We start from the raw sequence: 26,767 nt of genomic DNA, 5'->3' as shown, positions 1-26,767 counted from the left end.
GATTACTACTAAGTTTTTCTTTCAGGATGACCCCTATTTTTCCAGCTCATGTGATTAGGTATGTCAAGTGGTCACTCTTGCCACAAAGTTTACCCTAACTTTTTCTTGATATAGAGCACTCTTGTATATTGTCCTTGAACCCTTGCATTTTTTTGTTGTAGTTCTGTAGTTGTTTTACTTCACTGTCTCTTCCACTAAAATAGAAGTCCCTTAATTTTGTCTTTGAAGCCCTACCACCTAGCATAGTACCTGGGATACAGATTGTCAGACATGCAGGAAATGTTTAATGGGCTGAAGAATCATTTTCACACTGACCCATTTCAAAACTTCATCTTAGGGCTTTGAATAGAAGTGAACATTTGGAAATCTCTCTCCCTAATTTATTTAGTGTATAGATACACAGCTGAATAGTTAAGAATTTTAATAGTTGGGGCGCGTGTGTGGCTTAGTTGGTTAAGCGTCTGACTTTGGCTCAGGTCATGCACAGTTCGTGGGTTCAAGCCTGACATTGGGCTCTGTGCTGTTAGCACAGATCCTGCTTCAGGTCCTCTGTCTCCCTCTCTCTCTGCCCCTCCACCACTCACGTGCTCTTTCTCTCGGTCTCTCTGTTTCAAAAAATAAAAGTAAACATTAAAAAAAAGAATTTTAATAGGTGGGCAATCTTTTTATACTATGATACAGAACATCTCACTAATTGCTAACTTGATTTGGTACATCTGCAGTGACTATTCAGGAGCCTTCTTCTTCCCTTAAAATGCAGTATGTATGATTTCTGGAGTCATATACTTAGGTGAAAGAAAATAACCATTTCAGATTGTGTGAAGATAAACTTTGGAAAATATTCTGAAGTCCCAGATAGAAACCTAAATTTATATCTGGAAGGATATGTTCATGGGTATTTTGGTTAACACTGTTAAAGATATAACTGTAAGAAGCTTTTTTCATTATGTAAGTTCATTGCCATTAGTTTAAGAGGTACATTTATGGAAATGTATATGTTGTACATATTTGACCCAAACATTTTACTTAAATATTTGTGTTCCTGTTATGTGGTAGACACTAGGACACATCAGTGAACAAAGCAGACAAAAATCCCTTCACTTGCAGAGTTTTCATGAAGCTTGTATTCTATTTCTGTGTTTCTATATGTATGTATCTAGATGTGACACTGTTGTAGGATAAACAGCATAATAAATGGTTTTAAGGTTGCTTCATAGTTTAGCAGAGGAGTGGGATAAAGTTGGAGGAAGGTAGCAGCCCTTAAACTTCTGTGGCCTCATTTCACAGATCTGCCTTTTGGATTTTTTTTTCATAGCTTTTCTAGATTTAGGCCGCTCAATTAAAATAATACTTATTGTTCCAACATGTGCAAAGTGCTCTGCTTTATTAAATACATTTGTATAGGAAAAAAAAGAGGGCTAAACACTTTTTTTATCTCCAGGAAGTTTATTTCGAATAGAAGCAAGACAGGTACACTCAAGATGCCAATTATATTAAATAAGGGGGATGTTACACCAGGCAGTGGCTAAATGAATAAAAACTCACATCATCAAATGTTGATGAGGATGTGGAGCAGTTAGAGCTCTCTTTGGTGGAGATGCACATTGGTACAATTACTTTGGGAAATAGATTTACCAATTTCTTATAAAAGTAAACATACGTGCCCAGAAATTCCATTTCTAGTGTCTACCTAAGAGGAATAAAAACATGTTTTATTTTATTATTTTTTTTAATGTTTATTTATTTTGAGAGAGAGAGAGAGAGGGAGAGAATGAGTGAGGAGGGACAGAGAGAGAGGGAGACAGAGTCTGAAGCAGGCTCCAGGCTCTGAACTGTCAGCAAAGAGCCCAATGTGGGGCTCAAACTCAGCAACTGAGAGATCATGACCTGAGCCGAAGTTGAATGTCCAACAGACTGAGCCACCCAGGCTCACCCAAAACATACATTTTATAAAGGCATACAGAGGCGCCTGGGTGGCTCAATTGGTTAAGCATCCGACTCTTGATTTTGGCTCAGGTCATGATCTCACATTTTGGAAGTTTGAGCCCTGCTTCAGGCTCTGTGCTGACAGTGTGGAGCCTACTTGGCATTCTGTCTCTGCCCCTCTTGCACATTCTTGTGCACACTCATGCTGTCTCAAATAAACTCTATGTACAAGTCTTTTTCCTTTTTAATGTTCATAGCAGCTTTATTCTTTTTTTTTTTTTTTTTTAGAGAGAGAGAGGGAATATGAGCAGGGGAGGGGCAGAGGCAGAGAGAGAGAGAGAGAGAGAGAGAGAGAAAGAGAGAGAGAGAATATTAAGCAGGCTCCATGCCCAGGATGGAGCCCTACATAGGACTCAAGTCTAACAACAGTGAGATTGTGACCGTAGCTGAAATCAAGAGTTGGTCACTTAATGGACTGAGCCAGCCAGGCAGTCCAGCAGCTTCATTCTTAATAGTTGAAAACTGGAAACAGTCCTTTACATCAGTAAAGGAATGGGTAGATTATGATACAGCCATACAAGGAAATACTTTACTTGACCATGAAAAGGATGAACTACTAATACCTACAGCTACATGAATGAATCTCATAAACATTTTGTTTAAAGAAGCCTTTCACAAAATAAGGATCTACTCTAGGACTCCACTTACATGAAATTTTACAATGGCCCCATCTTATTTATGGTGGGGGGAGAAAAGCTAGAATAAATTATTGCCTTTGGGGGGTTGGGAGAGCACTTTGATTAGAAACGGACATGAAAGGGCACCTGGGTGGCTCAGCTGGTTAAGCGTCAGACTTGACTCAGGTTATTAACTCATGGCTCATGAGTTCAAGTTGACAGCTCAGAGCCTGGAGCCTGCTTTGGATCCTGTGTCTCTGTCTCAAAAATAAAAATGAAAAAAAAGCAGGAAGATGTGAAAGAAGTTTCTATAGTGATGTATTCAAAATCTTGATAGGGGTTTGGGTTACATAGGTTTATGCACTGGTTAAAATACAGCAAATGCACAATTTAAGATCCCTGCATTTTGTAGTATGTAAATTTTGCGTCAAAAGAGAACTAAACAAATTTTGAACTCTTAATGATATACATGCTAAACTATTTAAGGAGGTAATTTACTGATTTCTACGGGTTTACTTTTTTGGTACATTTCAAAGTAACTGGATTAATAGATGGATAAGAGAATTACTAGGTAGATAGATATGTGCCAAAGCAGGTAGTAACATGTTAATAGTAGAATTTAGATGGTGAGTACATAGGTATTCATTGTAAAGTTCTTTCAATTTTGCTGCATGTATGAACATTTTCATAATAACAATGTGAAGGTAAAGAGGGAGAATGTATGTGGAAGTTAGTTTCAAGATATATTTTTATGTTTATGTAACTTTTAGGAATAGATGGAATAGATGGAATAGATGGAATAACTTTTATGTAACAGAGGAATAGAAAGGACAAGGGAGTCATCTAGGCAGAGGTGTGGGGAAAGCATTCTAGGAGGAATATGCAGCATTAGAAGAAATAACAGGATAAGAATTGGACTAGTAAGTAGTTCACTTTGATTGAAGCATAGGATAAAATATTGAAAAAACTTGAACAGAGAAAAGTAAGAAGTGTAAGAAGTCATTAGGAATTTCATTCAGGAATGGTAGAACATTTCTTCCCCCAAACCAAAGGAAAGAAAGAAGAGGGATATGAAGACGTAGGGACTTTTAATGTGAAAAGAGTGCTATCCTTAGAAAGTTGCCTTTGACCATTTCAGTTTTCTTGATAGTGTAAGTGGTGTTGTGGAGCAGTAGGATTTGATATCAGTAGGAGTTAATATTTAGTGGGATCTTAAGGAGACTGGAGGAGATTTACAGTGGCAAATACAACATGACAGGAATTCAAGCAAAAGACCAGTGTGTTAGCAGAACATTACAGTGAGGTTAGGGTAAAGTTACAGGGGACCAAACAACATGATTTTATGTTTTCCTAGCATTGCTCAATGGTATCTGCACTAGGACAACGAAAGCAAGTGGATGGTATTGTTCAGCCCTGGAGACTGGCAGGAGTTAAAAGGGTTTCTGGGGTGGTGAGTGGATAGTTAAAGTAGAAAATAGGCAAGTAAAGCCTGTGAACAGTGGACTGGAAAGAATTAAAATGGGTCAAGACTCAAGAATTCACACTGAGGACCCCCCAAAAAGAAAATCGGTCAAAAGAGAGAGAAAGATAGTGGGTGGGGTACTGTGCTTTTCTCTGGGAATTTCATCCTTCTGAGATCTTAAGGGTGACATTTGGAAGTGATGGCGTCATCCTGCACCTCATCCTGTCAACCAGAAATTTGAGGCATTCTTAAACCTCTTTTTCTCTTAATCTCTGTCTCAACAAGAGTATTTTAATTCTTGAATTTCCATTGTGAAGATAATCTAAAATATTTGAACGCAAGTAGCTAGGTGGATGGGTGGACAGACAGATGAACGACTGTCTTGCCACTGAATACTGCTTTGTAGTTTTCGTTGTGTTCACTTGCATTTATGTTGGTTTTGGTGCCAAATGCAACAGATTTAACAGTCATAGACAAATGAGGAATAACCTAAATGGATTTAATGAAAATGTCATGTTTGCAGTGAGTGGGGGCCACTATCAGATAACATCACAGCCCTCTTTATAAACTAAAGAAAAAAGTGGTGAGGAAATTTATAAATTGTTTTGTTTTATGTATTTACTACAGCATGTATAAAGGCCTAGGCTTGTGTTCATAGTTATTTATAAATAGCATAATAAGAATAATTTAAGTCAATTTTAGGGGAGTTTTCCTTCTAGAGGGATCCCCTTATGTTACTCATTTTTGACAAATACTGTTATAAATAGTAAATTTAGTCTCCTTAGCTTGTTTTATGAGACCAGTTACAGTCTCCCTCTCATTTCTAGTTAGTTCTCACCTACCATCCTTTCTTGTACTTTGTGATCCTTCATAAATACCAAGTGCTGTTTCCCCCTTTTAGGGAACTTGTTTTAGCCTTCACCATTTCTTAACCTTAAAAGACATAGATTAAGTTTCTTTTAGATGCCAACTCCTCCCCACACTATTTTTGTCTTCTGAGATCCTAGAAATTGCCGTATTAAATAAAGATCATCCTATTTCCTGTTTGGATCCCCAAATAACCATGTATTTCATAATCCGTATCCAGTGAGCTTCCTTTGTGTGCCAAACATATTATACCTAATGAATGATAGATAACTCAGTTTGGGAAAAGATCTGAATAGTGTAGCAGTGCTGGTGAGCGGTATTAAAGTCCCCAAACTGGTTTTGGTCTTCTGAAAGATGTTTTCTGGAAGAGGAAGTTTATTATTGGGACCAAATAAGAGTTTTGGCGTCTCTGTGCCTTAGTTATATAATCTGTTCTGTTACTAACATAAAATAGCTGTATCAGAAAATACTTCCGTTTGTATCTGATATTAGTATTCTACTGAGTTTTACATACTGCTGAGTTCTATAAAATGAACTACTTTTCCATTTATTTATTTAGAGCACGTGAATGAGCACAAGTGGGGGAGGGATAAAAGAAAGGAGGAGAGAGAGAATCCCCAAGCAGCCTCCATGTTGTCAGCACAGAGCCCTTCATGGGGCGCAATGTCACAAAACTGAGATCATGACCTGAGCCAAAACCTATAGTTGGATGCCTAACCAACTGAGCCATCCAGGCACCCTTCTACTTTTCCTTTTTTTGTTGTTGTTGGATTCTTGAAAATTAAATCATAAAGGACGTCATCAGTACATTTTATTATTCTAAAGACCATGAGTGTCCAAAGTTGTAAGTATAATATAAATATAAAAGTGAACTGTTATCTCAGGATCTTTCACATTTTCTTAGGGTCACCACTGTCTTTTCCAGGAGCTCTGAAATGATCAACACTAGTTGTAACACCTGGTTGTTCTTAATCACATCCATGCAGAAAAAAGATTGCCAATAACATTTATTTGTTTATTTATTTTTTTGGTAGTTGTCAGTTTTGATGTCATTTAGTTATAGGTCAACCTTCTACATTTTATAGGTTATCATTTCCATAATACATTTTGTTTCATACTGAAAACTTTATAACATAAAAAAAAAACTGGAAAATAAGCATTACTCCTAGAACTGAAATAGACATTGCAGAATCCACACACTTAAGCACAAGTATTTTTATTTTACTCAGAAGTTCTCACAGAGTTTCTATGTGTTCTTACTTAGGCTTAATTTTTTTTTTAATGTTTGACAAATTAACTACAAATTAAAATAAAGATAGGAAGCTATCAGATAGTTTTAAAAGGGTGGTAGATAAAAGCAAGATAGAAGGTAGAAAATCTATTAAAAGGAAACATGATTCCCAAAAAACATTTTAGGTATCCTTATGGCTGCATAAACTATTGGCTATAAGGACATAGTTGTGTAACATCAGTTCTTAATAGTTGGTGTCATAATGGGTTGATGGAGAAAAGTAAAATTAGAATTTTTATGTTTGTTAAAATGATAAAGGAATGTGTGACAGACTTTATAGAAAGATTTCCATCAAAAATATTTTTACGGAAATTTCAATAATTTATTATATACTCTTTATATTTTCACTTTTGAATTTGATCATAATGTTTTATAGGAACACTCTTAGGATTATCTGCGAGAATATATTTAAGTGAAACTGGAAAAAAATTCAAAGCTCTCTCATGTTAGCTTAGTACCTAAGTTTCATGTATTTTAGGGTTATTAGATTTGACTGTTGCCTAGGCATTTCTATCCATGGGAATCCCAAAGCCTTATATGGTCAAGACTTAGCTTTTAGACTTTCAGTGAATTGCAAGGCACCACTCCAAAAAAAGAAAGAAGGAAAAAAAAAACACAACTAGCTGACTTTCACTTTGTCTTCAGTACTGTCCTTGGCTGCTTTTATTTCCACAGTAGCTAAATTACTAAGAACCTTATGTGCATTGGGAGTCTGTCTTACTAGTGGAAGGAATTCCTTTTGTGGCAGTAGTTTCATGCTAGAATGCTAATGTTATTTTAACAAAACATTACATGCTATTATTGGTTATATAATTTTCGTGTCTGTTTTTTTTGTTGTTGTTTTTTGAGGATTTTTGTTTTTTAGGAAACTTAAAAACAGTTCTGGTTTATTTTATCTCACTACAAGGGAGAGGAGAGGATCTGCATATAGTGCAGTTGGAAAGTGTAGGTTTCATTAATGACAGGGATTAGGGAAGTAAAAGTGAAATTTTTTGTGTGGAGTCTTTTATTCCTTGGAACTTCGGCTAGCTGATTAGGGGACACAGGTGAAAAAGATGTGAATCTTCCAGAACATTGGTGATAGCCAACAAAAGGACTGTTAAAACAGTAACTTATTTCTACACTGGTGTGATCTTAATTAGGTCTTATCCTCATTTTTGCTTTGAAGAATGTGATTTTTCTGAGTGATCATATTATGAATATCTCTCACTCAACAGTTAACTCCAAGATGGTTTAATACTTTATAAATATTAAAATTCATAGTATCAGTTACACATTTTTCATGTACAAAATGGTATTTATTCCCCTAAACAATGGAAATTTCAAAATGTTTTGCAACCTCTCCATCTTCCTGTAGTAAGTCAGATATGATATGGAAAAATTAATTTCTCTGTTACATTTAACTGTAGGTAACAAAGAATCAGCAACCTGTTTCTGAGTCTTAACAGTGAAGCTAAATCCTATTTGTAGATCCCTCCATTTAATATTTGATTACTATCTGATGTATTCTAGATATTGTGTTATGAATACCTAATGAAATCCTTGGCTTTGAGAGCTTTTAGTGTAGTGGGGGAAGGAGAGAAATTAAACGTAAAGATAGTATATATGAAAAGGTAATTGTAACACAGTGTATTAAGTGTGTTAGGACAGATATGTTTACAGTGTTACAGAAAATGGAGACAGTGATTTAACTCTAGTTACGTTAACATAGGCTGGGGAAAAGCCTAAGAAATAAAAGAAGACTAAATTGAGGAGCAATCTATAGGATCCAGCAATGCCTCAGCTATTACTCAGGGGTACCCTTTATCTTCCAGAGAAGTTATAATGTCCCAAACTACCTTACTTAAGTCTTATGATCAGAAAGAAATGAAATTTCATTATCAGGTTACTTTTTCTTGGCAACTGGACTCAAACCCCTCTTCCCATCAACCAGCTTTCTTGGTGATAAAGCCTGAGAATATGCTTCCATAGAATTTTTAGCAGTCGGTTTTATCTAAAGACTCTTTATTGGGGCGCCTGGGTGGCTCAGTCGGTTGAGCGTCCGACTTCGGCTCAGGTCATGATCCGTGGATTCAGGCTCAGAGCCTGGAGCCTGTTTCTGATTCTGTGTCTCCCTTTCTCTCTGACCCTCTCCTGCTCACGCTATCTGTCTCTATCTCTCAAGGAAATAAATAAAACATTAAAAAAAAATTTAAAGACTCTTTATTGTCATGTTTACATCAACAAAAGCCTGTCTTTCTGGCAAAGATACCTATGTGTCAAAAGTCTTTTAGATAACTAGAGAATCATCCCCAAAGATGAAAATCTCATGTGTAATGTATTGAGTCAGCCATGTTAATCGTAGAATGTCTAGTATAGATAAATAGTAAAAAGATCTTTCAGAAGTTTCTTAGTTCCATGTAGTTATTGGTATGTAAAATCTGCATATAGAGTTTTCCCCCCAAAGTTGAAAAATACTATAAAATTATGAGATTACTAATTCACTATTACTTGTATCTGAGAGAGACTTGGAAGTTACAGTGCAGGGGCATACTCATTATATTACATAGAGATTGTGTCTGTTTGGGATAGTAGTCTCAGACTGAATACCTCAGCTTAGACTTAAAAATAGATTTTGGTGATAAAAATGGAGTTTGGTGGGGAAAGGGACTTTTTATTTATTTTTTATTAAAAAATTTTTTTTAATATTTTATTTATTTCTGAGAAAGAGAAAGGCACCGTGAGCAGGGGAGGGCCAGAGAGAGAGGGAGACACAGAATCGGAAGCAGGCTCCAGGCTCTAAGCTAGCTGTCAGCACAGAGCCCGACGCGGGGCTCGAACCCACGAACCGTGAGATCATGACCTGAGCCGAAGTTGGACAGTTAACCGACTGAGCCACCCAGGCGCCCCGAAAAGGGACTTTTTGATATGTTCTGTACTGAAGAAATCTTTTAATCCAGTATTTCCTGAATTTTTATAATTCTCAAGAACATTTTTGTCAGAAACCATTTATTAACTTTTTCAATTCAGTAGTTTCACAGAAACAATTTGGGAAATATAGCAGTCAGTTTTTGTGACAATTTGCTTTAAGAAGGGCTCTATACTAACAGTTGTTTCAGGAGGCAGACTGAAAATTTAGATATTCTTATTTATGCCTTATTATTTTCTCTTGACTAGATGGAGATCTATATTTAAAGGAGTATAAAAACTTTTATTATATGTAAATGTAAAAGTATTAGCCTCTTTTTCTGACATTTTGAGGAAAATTATTTAAATAAATTATGCATTAGAAAATCATACATATCCCTTCCTCTCCGGGTAAAGGAATGTATAAAAGGTGATTTTTTTTCTTTTTGTCGTTCATATGCCCTTCTTCCTCAAAAGTAAATGTTATAAAGGAATAATAGGGTTTTTTAAAAAATTCACTAGAATAGCTCTGCTTAGTTAGAAGGTTATTTTACTTATACCTTTTTACTAATCAAACATGTACTCACTGGCACATTACCAGGAGATTGTTATTTACTTATTCTAAAGGTATAATTTCAGATTGTTCTGACATATTCAAGAAATGAAGGGTGGTCCAGTGTGATTAGAGCTTTGAATTTGTGGAACTAGAGAAATAGGTCTTGATAACTACATAGGCCTAGTTAATTTTTAACTCCTAGCCTAAAGGACCAATGATGGCATTTACGAGGAGTTGAAATATATGAGAAAAGACAAATTAGAGATTAAGTAGAGAAGGGAACATGTTTGGATACACACAAGCTGAAGTAATGAAAATGTATATAAATGCCTTCTACTTTCATCCAAAATCTAGTAATGTAGCTGTTGTTTATTGCTATATAACAAATTACATCTAAACTTAAAATAATAAGCCTGTATTATCTCATTTTTTTCTGTGGTTCAGGAATTTGGATGTGGCTTATCTAGGTTCTTCTGCCTCAAGATCTCACATGAGATTGCCCTCAGGCAGTTACCTGGGACCAGTCTTATCTGAAGGTTTAACTGGGCTGGGGGCTGGGTAAGTAGGGATCCATTTCAGAACCTACTCATGTGGTTATTGACTGACTTTGTTTGCTTGCCACATGGGCTTCTCAGCAGGATTGCCTCTTGAGAAGGCATTTGAGTTCTCCCAGGTTGTGAGTGATCCAAGAGAGGGAAAGAGAGAGTACATCTGTGACATCTCGTCACTTTAGCCCTGTTCAGTTTATTGGAAGCAAGTCCAGCCATCGCTCAAGGCGAGGAATTTACACAAGGGTGTGATCGCCATGAGGCAGAGATCATTGCCGTCTTAGAGGCTACCTAGCACAGCAGCAAGCTAAAATAAAATAATGTTTATGACATTTTACATCCCTCAATTTATATTAGTAAATGACCATTGCTTCCTTTTTACTATGCTTACTACTTTGCTTATTAGTAACTGTTTATTTCTTTTAGTGTTGAACAAAGTACTTGAAAATCAATTATATCTTTGCTCAGTAGTTTTTGTTTTTCACCCTCTGCTCTCCATTTGAATGTTTGGTGCCCATCTTATTTTGTGATTTGGAAATAGTAACTCCTTAACTCCTTCATCAGTGGTCCCAGTAATACAGAATAGCTTGGTAGTCTAAAATGGAAAATAATAGTTCATTAAAATAACCAAATAGGGGGCACCTGGGTGGTTCAGTCAGTTAAGATTGGACTTTAGCTCAGGTCATGATCTCATGGTTCGTGGGTTTGAGCCCTGCCTTGGGCTCTGGACTGACAGCTCAGAGCCTGGAGACTATTTTAGATTCTGTATCTCCCTCTCTCTCTGCCCCTCCCACACTTGCTCTCTGTCTCTCAAAAACTGAATAAACATTTAAAAAAATTTAAATAAACAAATAGGATTGTTTTTTCTTTCCTTGGACCCAGAATTATATATTCTTAACTTTGATACTTTTTGCCAAAGCATATCTGAATATAGCAGATATACCAGGTTCTCAGCCTGTCAGACATGTCTTTGCTTTTTCCTTTTGAAAAGGAGGCAGGGATATAGTTTCAAGGCTTAGTCTGTTTTTCCCTGCAGTTTCTCCCACATCATTGTTATATACAGAGGCACTACTAAAAATGAGTTCTTCCACAAATCTTCCCAAACCTCTCCCCTTTCCTCAATTTGAGTTTATGTCTGTCTATCTATCAGTCATTTTTAAAATTTAACATTTTTGAGGTTTCATAAAAGGTCTACTTTTATGAAATAATCCAAGTATACTGAAATACAGAGTAGAATTTGAGATTAGAGAGGTTATATTGTTTTGTAATTTTACCCATGTATGTTTATTTCTAAAATATTTTATTTTAATATTTTTATTTTTATTTTTAGGAGAGACAGAGAGAGAGAGAGAGACAGCATGAGCAGGGGAGGGTCAGAGAGAGAGGGAGTCATAGACTCTGAAACCGGCTCCAGGCACAGAGCCCGACGCGGGGCTCGAACCCACGAACCGTGAGATCATGACCTAAGCGAAAGTCGGACACTTAACCGACTAAGCCACCCAGGCGCCCCCATGTATATTTATTTCTAATTAGACTGCAACTCTAATTAGAGTTGCAGGCAGGATTTGGCTCTTTAATTTTCAGCGAGCCACTGTGTTATATGCTAAAAAAAATAAGAATAATTTCCCGGTGGGTATTGATTATTCATAACTATCCATCATTTAGGGGACATTATTTTAGGATCTCACCATGCAGACCATTTGACATACTTTTATTAAAAAGGGTACATATTACATATACTGTTTTAATTAAAAATTGTTAAATTTAGTTTTCCTTTAATTTACCAAAGAAAACAAGTGAAGACTGAAGTATTGGTTACATTTTAGATTAAATTTTCTGTACAACTAGAGGGAGTACCTCCTTAAATGTTTCTTTCAGATTAATAGTCTATGAACACACTGACATAGGATGTTTTTTTTTTTTAAAGACCACATTACAATTTTAGAAACATTGGACTATTTTCTAGATTAGGATGTCAGCACTCATCCATTTTTGTCTTCTCTCCCCTCATCTCATTTTGTTAGCTATATTAATATTTTTACTTTGTTAGAATTTATATTTAGATTCTTTTTTATTTACTAATGAGTTGTTTGATCATCCTGTCTTGATTTCTGAATATATATTGTTCTTATAATTGGACACATTTTATTGTTAAATAGGGTCTATCATTTTATGTTTGATTTCATGTTTTATTCACTGTGTTATTAAGTGGCACCAAAATGTGGGCCATTTGGTTTGTCATGTTGTGTTTTCTTCCATACTACTTTCTCCATCTGGATTTTTTCATACTTCTATATTTATTTCCCCCCTTTTATTTTGTCTCCCCTTTCTTAAATACTCATGGTCCTCCTGGTTTGACATAGGCTTTTCTGATCACATTTTATACATGCTCCTTGTGGTTATTCTCTAGTTTCAGTTACCATGGATATCAGAGGTTCTCAGTCTAGTCTGTTTTTACAAATTAGATGGGGAATTTCTTTAAAGTGGAAATTCCTATGCACCACCCTCAGAGATTCTGATTTCTTCTCTTTCTCCCAAATTCAGTATAAGTACTCTAGTTAAGTTTATAGCATTTATCATACCTCTTTTTGCGATTTGTTTAGTCATTTGTCTTGCCTGCTGGACCCTAAGCTCTATGGGTACAGAAATCTGGTCTATGTCCTTCACCAGGGTATTTCTAGCAGCTAGCATACTGTCTGGCTGAGGTGGACACTCAATATATTAATACTTTCTGAGTTAATGAAGAATCTGCTCTTTATCAGCCACATATTTTGCTGGATACTGAAAAAATTTGTCAACAAACAGCTAACAACTATGTAAAATTTTTTGTTTTGTTTTGGAAAGCCATACGGATTTTATGCCCTCACTGTAGAGATATTTCTTGGGAAATAACTCTATGACTTTGACTTCTTTTAATTAACATTTTGACATATATTCTTCTGGACTCTTTACTAGGCATATCAGTGGCAAGAGTGGTATTCTATATATTTTTGTAACCTAGTTTTTTTTAAATTTAATAGAAATAGTAGAAGATGTTATTTCTTCTCCTGAAACTAAATTATTTTGTTAATGTATACATTGATTAAACCCCCTCTAGGTCAGTTGTGTTTATCACTTTGGGGAAAAGAATGTAGTAAGGAAAACAGCAGCGTGTGGCTACCTTCTATCTCTAGAGCTCAGACAGTAATGAAACCTGGCAAAAGATTTTTTTCTCCAAAAAGTTTTTTTAACTCCTCTCTCCTGCCATGCTTTTTTTCTTGATTAATGCTATATTTCTTTTAAAATTGCGTATTATTTTTCTGTTGTTTTATCTGCTTAACTTATTTTCCTAGATTATAAGCATCCTGAGAATAGTACAAGATCATTACTCAGTAACAAAAATTTGTTGGGTAGCTCTGTTAGGTATTGTGGGGTATATAAGGTATTTTCTATTCTTAAGGGACTGTCATCTAATTAGAAGAAAAGACTTGAATACATGAAAAAAATAAAGGCAGCAAGTCTCACAGTACTTAGTAGAGTTTTAGAGTTTTATGTACACATGCACACACTAGACCATAAATGCCTACTTGTTAAGAAGTTAGCACTTTGTGGGGCACCTGGGTGGCTTAGTCGGTTAAGTGTCCGACTTTTGCTTAGGTCATGATCTCGTGGTTCGTGGGTTCGGGTCCCGTATTGTGCTCTGTGCTGACTGCCAGCTCAGAGCCTGGAGCCTGTTTCAGAGTCTGTGACTCCTTCTCTCTCTGACCCTCCCCTGCTCACGCTTTCTCTCTCTCTCTCTCTCTCTCTCTCTCTCTCTCTCTCTCCTGGAAATAAAACAAAAACAACAACAACAACAAAAAAAGTTAGCACTTTGTTTTTATTCATATTTCCTATATGCCAGGCACAGGAGACAAAGAGAATATACTCTTTAGTGCTGTTTCTTGTATTCACCAAAATAATAAAAATTATTAGTGAGAGAATGATCCTCAAGTTCAGTTCTTTTTAGATCTCTAAGGATTCTAAATTCTAGAAGAAATGATCTTCCCCTACTGAGTCCCCAAATAAAAATGTGAGCCTCTAAAGATCTAGGTTTCACTTACTACTTTATATCTTTATCAGTAAAGGAAAATACACAGAGCTATGTAATAGGAGAAGATAAAGGATATATTTGTCTTTGAATATTTATATTTTCTAGTTTATAGTGTTGTCTTTCAAATACATAGTACTTGTTGGGTGAAGTATGAATGTTGAAGCAGTACTTAGATTACTTTTCCGCTGAAAACTTTTTTTAGTCTCGAAGTTTTTTTCAGATTTTTTTAATAGTCTGTTTGCCATGTCTGATTTATTCAATCCACAAATACATATTGGATCTTCTCCTTGTCAGGTATGTGTTTCCTTTTTTCTCTCTAGAATACTGTATGTACATAAACCTGAATTTTACTTAATCCAAGTGAAGAATTTCCCATGGCCCAGCATTGGGTATAATCTGTGTTTTAAATTTATTATGCCAATCATTTTATCATTTGAATATATGATTTATTATGAAGACAGGTTTTTATTTTTACATCTAGATTTCCTACCTGCTTGTATGATAAGAGTAGAAAGGCAAAAATATTTTAAACTTAAATGGAGTGCTAAATTTATTTGTTTTCATAACTAAATATATTCGATGACCTCCTATAATTATATATGCTTATTTATTTGCCAATCTTAATGGAAGACCAAGGTTTTTATTTTTTTATTATTCAGTATGGGAATACTGCATAGAGTTCTTCATTTTTTTTTAAATTTTGTTTATTTTTGAGAGAGACAGAGAAAGAGAAACTCAGCGCTTGTGGAGGAGGGCCAGAGAGAGGAAGGCACAGAATCTGAAGCAGGCTCCAGGCTGAGCTGTCAGCACAGAGCCCAACATGAGGCTCAAACTCCTGAACCGTGAGATCATGACCTGAGCCAAAGTCAGACTTAACTGACTGAGCCACTTCGGGCGCCCCTCGTTGTTTTTCTTGCATAAACCACATCCATAATTCATCTTTTGATAGTCCAAATTCAGTTTTCCTTAAGATAGACAAAAACTTGCTTGGATTATCTCCAGTTCAGTTCTTTAAGCATTCTCATCTGACCTCTCTGTCACTCTATTTTCTGTTATATCTACAAACTTCTGTTCCCAGCAGTTGCACAGTTTTCCTTGGTAAGGTAAAGAATTGTGTCAAAGAAATGGAAGTTGATTTAGAGAACTTCCATATTCAAATTGATTTGTCTGTTAATTGTGTTACTAATGACTAGGCACACATTGTAAACATTTCACTAATTGACTATAATTACATTTTCAGTTAAGTTCGCTAATGACTTTTTTTTAATGTTGTGAATTTTCTTTTTCTTTTTTTTTTTTTTTTTACAAATAGTTTATTGTCAAGTTGGTTTCCATATGCTAATGATGTTTATACAATGAAATTTTTTCTCTGAGTTGTATATAATTTGTGTGAATGAGCTTATATAAAACTTTTAGGGATACTGGGATGGCTCAGTTGGTTAAGTGGCCAGCTTTGGGTCAGGTCATCATCTCATGGTTCATGAGTTCTAGCCTGCTTCTGATTCTGTGTCTCCTTGTTTTCTGTCTTTCCTCCGCTTATTCTCTTTCTCTCTCAAAAATAAACATTAAAAGAAATTAATTTTAAAAACTTTTATATATAAAAGTTTTAAGGAAGCTTAAAATCCCTAAGATATCCTTTGTACATCTTTTATAACTTAATCATCCTCTTAGAAATAATTGTAGGTGGGACTTTTACTAGCACTAAAGGAATATTTAACAAGTCTCTACCATTTGACCTTGCTTTATAATTTACAGAGGGATGAAAAATAAGTTATAGATAAGAATATAAACAAAGAAAATTTTAAATGGGGGTGATTTAGCTTGTGGATTATGTATCCATAAATATAAAAGTACTTACTATTTGACAGGTACTAGTGCTTTCTGTATTAACTCATTTACCTATCATAGTAAACTTTTGAGGTGGGTAATGTTACTATCCTCATTTTCCAGAGGAAACTGTGGCGCACAGTTACCTAACACATGTTAAGTAATTTATCCAGCAACACCTGAGTAGTAAGTGGCAGAACTGGATTAATCCTGGACAGTTTTGACTATAGAGTATGTACTTTGAACAAAACCACTTCCATGAAAAAGAATATTACAGTGTTGGAATTTGTTTCAGATGCACAATTTTGTAATTGTGATTTTACTCAGTTGAATTACATAGTTGCTAAACATATTTTTTATATCTCTAGGAATGAAATTTAATGACTTTTCAAACTATACATACCCCACCCAAAGTCTGTCTTTAAGCCATGGATTTTGTCAGCTTTCAACCAATGTTGTATAGTCCCTTTATCCATCTCTTTGTTGTTAGACTTTTCAACTTTTTTCTTAAAATGTGTGGGAAACAAAGCTTGTCCTTGAGCTAACTTGCTGAGAAAAATAACTAGGTCTCCTTTTCAATAAAAACAGATGTTTTATGTACTTTTGAACTAGTTTGTTGAATTAGTTTACAGCTCAAGTTAACAAAGCTGCCTGAACTGGAATAAATGACTAAAGTGCCTTCACACAGGCATTTATTTTTGGCAATTACTTTGGATATGTTTTCACCAAAAGTTAAGATACATTGTGTTAGATAATATTTTAGAGGTATGTTTGAGGTTTCTTCCTGTATATATGGCTTAATAGACTGACCATATTTAGTCAGATGTTTAAAGTCAGCAAGTCATGTGTCTCTTGATGTGTTGTATGTGTCAGCTTTTAATGCTCTTAGCAACAGTATTTTATGGGTTTACTTCACCAGTTTCTTGTGTATGCTTTATAAATGTTCAGGAGAACACTGAACAACTTGCATCACAATCTCGAGATTCGTATATAATGTATATTTTGTGACTGTTTTGAGCATTTAATTTATATTAAAACATTGAAAAAACTTAATACATTTATAAGCAAAGGAAAAAGCAGATTTAGCATTAACTGCTTTAGGTATGCTTATTGGTAATTCTTACGTTATACAGACTTAAATATTTTAAATCAGAATCAGCAATATTTCATTTATGGGGAATCAGTTGTACCCATAGGTTCATTTTTTTCAAAGAGCTGTGGGAAGTGAGGGGATTGCCGTCTTAGAGAAGCTTTAAAAATTAACCATTTGTCTTGAAAATCTTTTCAATAACAAGATTTACTCATAAGATGAAATAAACTTTATTCTAGATCCTATATACCTTCATTCTCACTATTATGTGACTTTGCATCTTCATACACCGTGAAGTGCTTGTCACTTGTTCATACATGTTAAGCTCTGATGTAGAGCCTCCTCCAGGAAATATTCCCGGACTATCACTATTCCTTCCTAGTAATCCTTTTCTGAGTTCCCATAAGTAGTGTACAGCCCTGTAACTATATCACATTCCTCTAAATAGAGTCATTTATTTGCTTATTTATCTTCTGTACTAGTGGTAAGCTTCTTGAGAACTTTCTCTTTAACTTAGTGAACAAAAGACTTTGTCTTCCAAGTTGAATATACGGGTAATAATTTAATCTTAACACTTCTCTTACTATTTTCATAATCACTTTTCTGCATTCTCTCCCTGAGTGATTTTAAACTCTGTTGTATTATTACCTTATGCAGATAATTCCCAAATTGATGTTTTCATCTCACATCTTATTTTAAAAGCTCTAGGTCCACATATCCAGTTGGCCACTGGATATGCATGGTTAGATAGGTATATAGACACCTATAAATTCGACGTATCCAAAGCTATGGAATCCTTTTTTTTTCCTCAACCTGCTTCTTGAATCTGTAGTATTTATTTTCATGAATGGCTTCTCTCTACCCCTCGCCCAAATAAGCCTTGCATATTTTCTCTTAAGTTTCTCATTATAGATCAGTCTGTATCACTGCTAAGCCTCAGTTCAGGCTCTTCTTTTTTCATATTGCTTTCAATCATCTTTCTAAAATACTGTTCTGATGATGTCACTCCTCTGCTTAAAAACTCTTAATAGCTCTTTTCAAACATTATCTACTTAAAATTATAAAACATTTTCTTCTACTTTTCTCTATATTGCTGAATTGAACCATTATTACTGATGGGAGTGTTGTAGTCCGTTCCCTTTATGTGTGGGAGTAGAAAGTGGATTGAAAACCATCTCTGGTATCAAATCCTGTTCCCTATGCATTATATTCAGACCTGGAAAAGACCTTTTAGCACATAGCCTTATCCTGTTTTATAACTTAGCAATACTCTATATTAATCTCTGGATGACTTAACTTAGTTCATTCCATGCATTTTAAAAATCACTGTGCATTTGCACAGTGAAGTTCCTTCTTGTTGAATTGGTAGCTGAACAACTTCTATGTAATCTTGAAAATGTTGCCCAAATGTATACCTTTTATTTCTTTTTTTTTTTTTAAGTAAACTCTGTCCACAATGTGGGGCTCAAACTCCTGACCCCAGATCTAGAGTTGCATGCTCTACATGCTGAGCCAACTGGGTGCCCCTCAGACATATACGTATTAATGAGACCTATGTGGACCATCTTAGTCATGAGAAGTTATCTTTATTTCCCAATGATATTTTAGTACTTGTCTCTCCACTGCTGTTATGCCCTAATATGATTGTTGTTATTTATGGACAAGCCTACTATATTGCAGTGTGATCCTTCCACTTCCCTATATTTCTAGGGCTTTGGCATATATACTTTTCGGTATATATGATACTTTAGTATATACTTTTTAGTATATTTGATACGAAGAGTAGCTAAAGGAATTAGGGATATTTAGCCCAAAACACAGTATGTGAGAATCCTGGGGTGAGGGTGTTAATAATATTTAAAGGTTATCAATTAAAAGAGGGATTCCATTTAATTGTGGAATTTCAGGGACCAGGGAATAGAAATTAAAGGAAGACCTATTAACATGTAGAATTTAGAGAAAGATAAGTAAAGTGTCTTATATTGGAGGTAATATGCTTTTAAAGGTATAGGCTTTTAAAAAATGGTAGCCTGGTATTTTTTTTTTCTTTTTAATTTGAGGTATAATTTACATTAAAGTACACAGCTTTTAAGTATTCATATCGATAAATTTTACATATTAATATGTCTAAGTAGAAATCAGATAGGGGATATTTCCAGTCTTCCAGAAAGCACCCTCATGCTCCTCTCATCATTTCTCCATTATTTAGCCATTATTCTGAACTTTAGCACCAGAGATTAGTTTTGCCTAGAAACCTGCAATATGTATCCTTTCTGTCTGCCTTTTTTCACTCATCTATGTCTGTGAAGATCATCTGTTGTTGAAGGTAGCGGTGTTTCTTTTTGTTTGATGTTCTTTTCTCATTGATGTATAGGACCCTAGGAACAGAATCTCATCACACACATATGCTCCACCCCATTTATTTATTTATCAATTCTATTGTACTTTTATACTTTAGTTGATATTGTCAAATGGTTTTCTAAAGTCGTTGTATGAATTTTACACTTTAGCCAACAGTTTGGTTGTTTCTCCATGTTATAATACAGTAGGTTTAGCATTTTTCTTTTAAGAATCAAATCTTGGGGTGCAAGCTGGCTTGCTTAGTGGAGCATGCACCTCTTGATCTCTGGGTCATGAGTTGGAGCCTCTTGTTGGGTGTAGAGATTACTTAAGAATAAAATCTTTTTAAAAAACTTTATTTGAGAGAGAGAGAGAGAGCGGGTGAGTGAGCATGAACGGGGGGGGGGGCGTGAAGAATCTTAAGCAGGCTCCACGCTCAGTCTCACAACCCTGGGATCATGACCTGAGCCAAAATCAATCAGATTTATCAATGCATTTATCAAATAAGAGCTTTATTGGGACGCCTGGGTGGCTTAGTCGGTTAAGTGTCCGACTTTTGCTTAGGTCATGATCTCGCGGATTCGTGGGTTCGAGCCCCACGTTGGGCTCTGTGCTGACAGCTAGCTCAGAGCCTGGAGCCTATTTCAGATTCTGTATCTCCCTCTCTCTCTGACCCTCCCCTGCTCACGCTGTCGCTGTCTCCTAGAAATAAATAAAAATATTTTTAAAAAAGAGCTTTATGTTTTTATATCAATGATAAAAGTTAGAATACTGTTTTGGAGTCTGGAGAAATTAAAGCAGGCTGAATGAAAAGAGTAGTAAAATTAAATCAGTATATTTTCTTGGGGCACCTAGCGTCCAACTCTTGATTTCAGCTCAGTCATGATCTCATGGTTTGAGGGATGGAGACCTGCATTGGGTTCTGCACTGATAGTATGGAGCCTGCTTAGGATTCTGTCTCTCTTTCCTCTGTCTCTGCCCCTCCCTCCCCATCCATCCTTTCTCTCCCTCAAAATGAACATTAAAAAAAATCAATGTCTTGTCTCAAGAAAATTTAATGATTAATCCCATAAATCTAATATTAATTCAAGCTACTGTGGGTCATTAGCTGTCTCGAATACTGTTTTATAGACTATTTTCTAATATAATAGAATTTGGGTGTCTCTTCTGTTATTAGATAGCTGTGGTTCTCAGATCTCTCCAGCCCTTACTTTAACCCTAGTTTCTTGAAAAACAGATTTTTCCCCCAAACAGTATATACTAGAAGTCCATATGAATGTTACTTACATATACTCATTTAATATCTGCTATGTGTAAGGCACTGTTCTGGGCACTATGAAATCTTGCCATCAGATTTCTTTCACTTGTTCCAAGGGGAAGAATCACAGATACATATGATCTTGGGGCACTAGGCTGGCTCAGTTGGTTAAGCCTCCAACTCTTGATTTTGGCTCAAGTCATGATCTCACAGCTCACAGTCAATGGGATCAAGCCCTGCATCATGCTTTATGCTGATAACATTCTGCCTGCTTGAGATTCTCTCTCCACCCCTCCCCTGTTTGCACACATTCTCTCTCTCTCAAAATAAGTAAATAAACATTTTTTTAAAAAGAATCTCAAACATGTTAGGGAATTCGAGAGATATATAGCCTACTAGCTACTTCTGTCCACTTGAAAAATAAAGATACTAAAACCTCAAGATTAAAATACTTGTCTATCACTACAAAATTTGTGGCATCATCAAAGCTAGAGCCTAGAACCAAAAGCTATGATTCCTTGTTGGTGCTTTCCACTACGTACTTTGTCCATATTGCTTTTCTTGACAACAACTGTGTCATTTTTTTCCCCTGAGAAAGTGCTGCTTAGAAGTGTTTTGGGAGGGCACCTGGGTGGCTCAGTTGGTTAAGCATCTGACTTTGGCTCAGGTCACAATCTCATGGTTGGTGAGTTTGAGCCCTACACATGAGACTCTGCTGTCAGCACAGAGCCTGCTTTAGGTCCTCTGTCCCCTCTCTATGCCCCTTCCCTGCTTGTTCTCTCTCTCTCAAAATAAATAAATTTTAAAAAATAAATAAAAGTGTTTCTTTTGTTTCTGTGATGGGTAAAGAAAAATTGGTTTCATTCATAGAGCAAACACTGCTTAAGTTCCTAGAACTTATGATATCCTGTTGCTAGATTATAATAGGCGAGAAATATGCTGATAAACTATGAATATCTGTGGAAAGCAGTGTTAAGTGTGGAAAAAGACTGTATTTTTAAAGAATCTTAACAACTGTTAAGAGTGCTAGCTCTATCATCTCGCACCTGTCTGCTTATTCAAGCTACTTAGTCTCTGAATCTTAGCTTTCTCATCATTCATCTGTTTATTTAGCCCCTGCCACATGTTAAGAACTGTATAAGGTGTTGCAGATAAAGCAAAATTCTTGTTCTCATGGTGGTTTTTGTGAGGACAATGTATATACATCAATAAAATAAAGTACCAGTCATACTTAACTGGCACAAACTAAACATGGTAAAAGTTCCTTCCTACTTACTGTAGGCTATAGTTCTCAAACTTCGTTTTCTCAAGACTGCTTTATACTCTTAAAAATTATTGAGGGGCACCTGGGTGGCTCAGTTGGTTAAGTGTCCCACTTTGGCTCAGGTCATGATCTTGCAGTCCTCAGGTTCAAGCCCCACATCAGGCTGTGCTGACAACTCAGAGACTGGAGACTGCTTCAGATTCTCTCTCTCTCTCTCTCTCTGTCTCTCTCTGTCTCTCTCTCTGTCTCTCCCCCTGCCCCACTAATATTCTATCTCTGTGTCTTGCAAAAATAAATAAATATTTTTAAAAAATTTTTTAGTTATTGAAAGAGCTTTTGTTTCTGTAGTGTGAATATATTACTATTTGTTGATACTAGAGGTTAACACTGAGGATTTTAGGATTTGTTAATACATTTTAAAATAGCAGTACTGTACCTATGTTATATAAATAACATTTTAGAGTTCAAATAACTGATTCATTTGCTCTTAAAGGGTTCAATTTATCATTGACAACAAACACTTGTTTTTCTTGACAGATTTGTTCATTTTTAAGAAAATGTATGACAAATCCAAGTTAGACTAAGTATAGTTTCTCATTTAACTAAAAGTTGTATTCCATGGAAAAAGTGGCTAGTTCAACTTGCACCTTAGTTGCACAAGTGCTTTTCCTCAGGGCAGTCATTATACGTGAAAGAAACGTTTTATGCATGCTTCCTATTTGTTCCAAAGAGTTCTTTAAAAATGTGTATTCAGGAGTCAAGATTTAATAAGACTTATATTTTATCTACTTTAAGAACATTCATAAGCTATTTAAAAATAGCTTTTTAAAAGTTTATTTATTTAGGAGGAAAGAAAGAGAATCCCAAGAATCCACGAATCCACTCTGTCATCACAGAGCCTGAGGTAGGGCTTCATCTCACAAACTGAGATCATAACCTGAGCCAAAACCAAGAGTTGGACACTTAACTGCTGAGCCACCCAGACACCCCAAAAAATAGCTTAAAGAAAAAACAGTGAGTGTATAGTGGCGGATACGGTGACTGTTAGTATAGTTTTTTGGCCACTGCCTTGATTTGTGCTAAGGCATAAGCAGGTTTTGCCACTATTGCTTTATGCACCCTTAAGTGCATGTGTCAACACAATGAAAAGGTTAAATACCATCTTAGTATTAAGAATAGTTTTGGCATTGTTAATTCCCTGAAAGGATCCCTCCCCCCCACAACAGACTACATTTTGGGAGCCAGTACCATAAAGGATATTATTGGTACTGATACAGTGTTTTGATTGTTATTGTTTTAATATATACTTATTTTTATCACGAGATTGGCAGAGTCTAGTCACATACAATACTGTTGTATGTATATCTAAGCAAGGACTCAATTTAGTTAGTACCATTGGCCTGTTTGATATTAATACAATCAAAATAGCAAACTGACAGAATATTTATGTTACAAAAGTTGCAAAGTAGGAATTTTGTTTTATTGATGTATTAGGAGTTTTGATTTATATTTTTTCTAATTGTGCATTCTGTTTGTTTTTAGGCTTGCATTGATGACAATGTTGATATGGTGAAGTTTCTGGTTGAAAATGGAGCAAATATCAATCAACCTGATAATGAAGGCTGGATACCACTACATGCAGCTGCTTCTTGTGGATATCTCGATATTGCAGAGTAAGCCAGTCTTGTGTTTACTTTTATCCAAATATCCAAACAGTATCTTAGAGACCTGAGATTTTATAGAAATTGTTACAGATAAATGAGTGAGCTCTTATATGACCTTAATTCATGAAAACTATTCTTCCCACAAAGAAGAATAAGTTCTTGAGAATTCATATATTGAGGTTTTCATTTGGAGATTATTTTCCTGTCTTCCCACCCTCTTTGACTTTTGGTTCTTTGTATCGATATGAGTAACGGTATACTTCTTCATTGCCATCTCCTTTTTTTGCGTCCATGTGGAGCTCTGTCAAATGATTCAGTTAATACTTAACTAATCTAGTCTATCCCTATGTAATCTGAGTTGTTAGGAGAAAATAACAATAATTCTCAGTTAAGTTACTTTGGGATAAGGAGAATATGATACATCGTTCTCCAGTTAGTCAAAACATTTATACTTATTTGCTATTAAGATTGTTTTCTAAAAATATGTTTTTTAGAAAATTCAATGAGAAATGTCATCATTCTTAGCTGCCTTTAATGGGCAGGTACTTCCAAGTAAATCTAATTCTTCAAATGTTAACAAGGAAGTATAGTTACCCTGACAAAATAATTTTTTCACTAAATTATTTCATTTTTTTGTTACAATGTGTCCAATACCATAAACAGGTTTTATTGTCTATCTGTTCACATCAAAGCTCATCAACTGATAAATATCAAATATGGTAGTTCTATTCTGTTAATCTCTGTTAGTAAGCCTTAAATATTGTTACACCTTTATTTCATTTTTCTACCCATGTGTATTGGAGATATGATACATCATTTTAAAGGGGAGGCATTGGTTGATAAAATGAGAAGTACTCTGACCTGGGAATCAGAAAACTTGAGTTACTTGAGTTTTATTACTGCCTATACCACTAATTACACTTTAATCTTCGTCTTTTCCTTTCTGGGCCTTGATTTCTTTATGTGTAAAATGAGGAAGTCTTCTGTCATTGCAAAGCAGTAGTGTTCATTCATAATTATAATCATGGTTCTCAAGTTCCTTATTCCTTTCTGTTTTTTTTCATGCTCAACAGAGGACTTGGATCTCTTCTTCATAAAAAAAAAAAAAAGTACTAGTGTGCATTTATCTTTAGCTGTCCGTAAATATTTAGTACTCAGGTTCTACAGTCAAACGATGTGAACTTTGAACTGTTCCTTAGCCACTCTCAGGGGGTGTGACCTCGGGCAAGTTGCTTAACTTTTATATGCTTCTGTTTTTTTCCTCTTTCGAAAAGGAATGATATTGCCTAGGTTTGTTGTGAGAGTTAACTGAGTAATTCATCAAACAGAAGATTGGCACATTGGAAATACTCGATGTGTATTAACTTTTGACCATTATACGATCTCTGGAAATGAAAATCCAACTTATTTTTCTTCAGATGTTTAATCTTTGTGTTACTTTTCTGTAATTCATGCTTCCGAGTTTGAAACAACAATAATCACCCTGAATAATTTTTCCCCTTGGTTGATAAAAAACATTGTTGATAAAAAACACAAAACATTGTGTAGGTTGGGATGATTTTAGCTGCAAGTAACAGTATCAAATTTAAAATGACCTAAAGAGGAAGGGTCCTTGGGACACCTGGGTGGCTCAGTTCGTTAAGCATCCAACTTTTCCAGTCATGATCCCGTTATTTGTGGGTTCAAGCCCCACATTAGGCTCTGTGCTAACAGCTGAGACCCTGGAGCCTGCTTCAGGTTCTGTTTCTTTTTCTCTGCCCCTCCCTCGCTCGTGGTCTCTTTCTCACTCAAAAATAAAATTAAAAAAAATGTTAGAAGTAAGCATCCTTGTTGTACAGTATACGATACAGTTTAGAGGAAGAGCATTCAAGTTTATTAAACTGCTTGGTGATACCATCCAGGGGTTTGTCATCTCAGGTTTTTTTTCTTCTGTCTTCCCCAGATATGAACTTTATTTTTGGCCTTGCCCCCTCCTGGTGAGAGGATGATTGCCACAGCTCCTCAGTTGTATTATTACATATGCACATCAGAGGGCAAAATAAAAAGTGGGTAGGGTGTGTAAAGTATCTTCTCCATATTCTGTGTATGTCAAAGAGGGGAACTTTTCCATGAGAGTCCTCTCACTGCATTGGATTTCTACTTCAGGGATTTGTGTTGGTCTGGGCTTGGTCACTTGCCCATGTCTACCCTGGGAAAAGCAAGTACTTGGCATATTCAGTGTTTTGCATGTCAGTAGATAAGTATGGGGGAGAGTAAGCAATCTGCTGCAGGTGTTAATATTTTCGATAGAATACAGCTTTTCTTTTTTTAGAACGTAGGCTATGGAACAAATGCTTCATAAGACTTAATACAAACAAAAATGACCTGGTTTAGCCAATATTGAGTAGAGTTGTGATGATCTAACTACCTTTCTTTTTAGGCAGTTTGAATTTATGTCTGTGGTGTAACCAGAGTATTTGAATCCATAGTGTTCTTGAACAAATTGGAAGAATGATGACTTTTTCATTGTTGCTCTTTCTGCCTTTTTTTTTTTTTTTTTAAGTAATGAGAATGTTTATAAAAGACAATTTAACTCTTATATATATTGACTGGGTTATTTGTTAAGGTGATGATAGTCCAGAGTCCTTCTAAATAACATGATTATTTTTATGAGCATTATCTTTTTTTTTTTTTTACCAGTTAATCTCATTAATATGAGAAGTAAATGAAATCCTACTTTTCCTTGATCTAGAAAAATACAGCATGGTGGCTTAAGAGGAAGGGTAAAGATATCTCCCAAGTCAGAGTATTTATAGAGTAAAAGAGAATAAGAGTTATAAAGCAGGAAAGACCTAGGAAATTTGGGTCACTCTGCCAAGTGAAGTATTTGAAGTTAAATTTGCTATAAATCCTGATTTTGTTTTTCACAAGCTTTATATCCTTGGCCAAGCTACTTAGCCTCAACGATTAATATTATTTATAAAATAGAATCTGGCTTTTTCCTACCTCTTATTTCTCATAATGCTTTTGATATTTTCCACTCTATCAGTACTGGACTACTTT

The 26,767-nt window shown here is 35.4% G+C and overlaps 1 protein-coding gene across 3 annotated transcripts in view; it reads left to right on the top strand.

Moving 5' to 3' along the window:
- PPP1R12A (protein phosphatase 1 regulatory subunit 12A) overlaps positions 1-26,767 on the top strand; it is a 160,345-nt gene that overhangs the window by 30,446 nt on the left and 103,132 nt on the right. For all 3 annotated transcript variants that reach the window (XM_039235548.1, XM_039235549.1, XM_039235547.1), the window contains exon 2: positions 23,604-23,734. In XM_039235548.1, coding sequence (XP_039091479.1) covers positions 23,604-23,734 — 131 coding nt within the window. The remainder of the gene's footprint in view (positions 1-23,603; positions 23,735-26,767) is intronic.

This window comes from Hyaena hyaena, unplaced genomic scaffold (genome assembly GCF_003009895.1).
Source record: "Hyaena hyaena isolate Hyena2069 unplaced genomic scaffold, ASM300989v1 scaffold_99, whole genome shotgun sequence".
Taxonomy (NCBI): Eukaryota; Metazoa; Chordata; class Mammalia; order Carnivora; family Hyaenidae; genus Hyaena; species Hyaena hyaena.
This window is presented reverse-complemented; position numbering and strand designations above follow the sequence as displayed.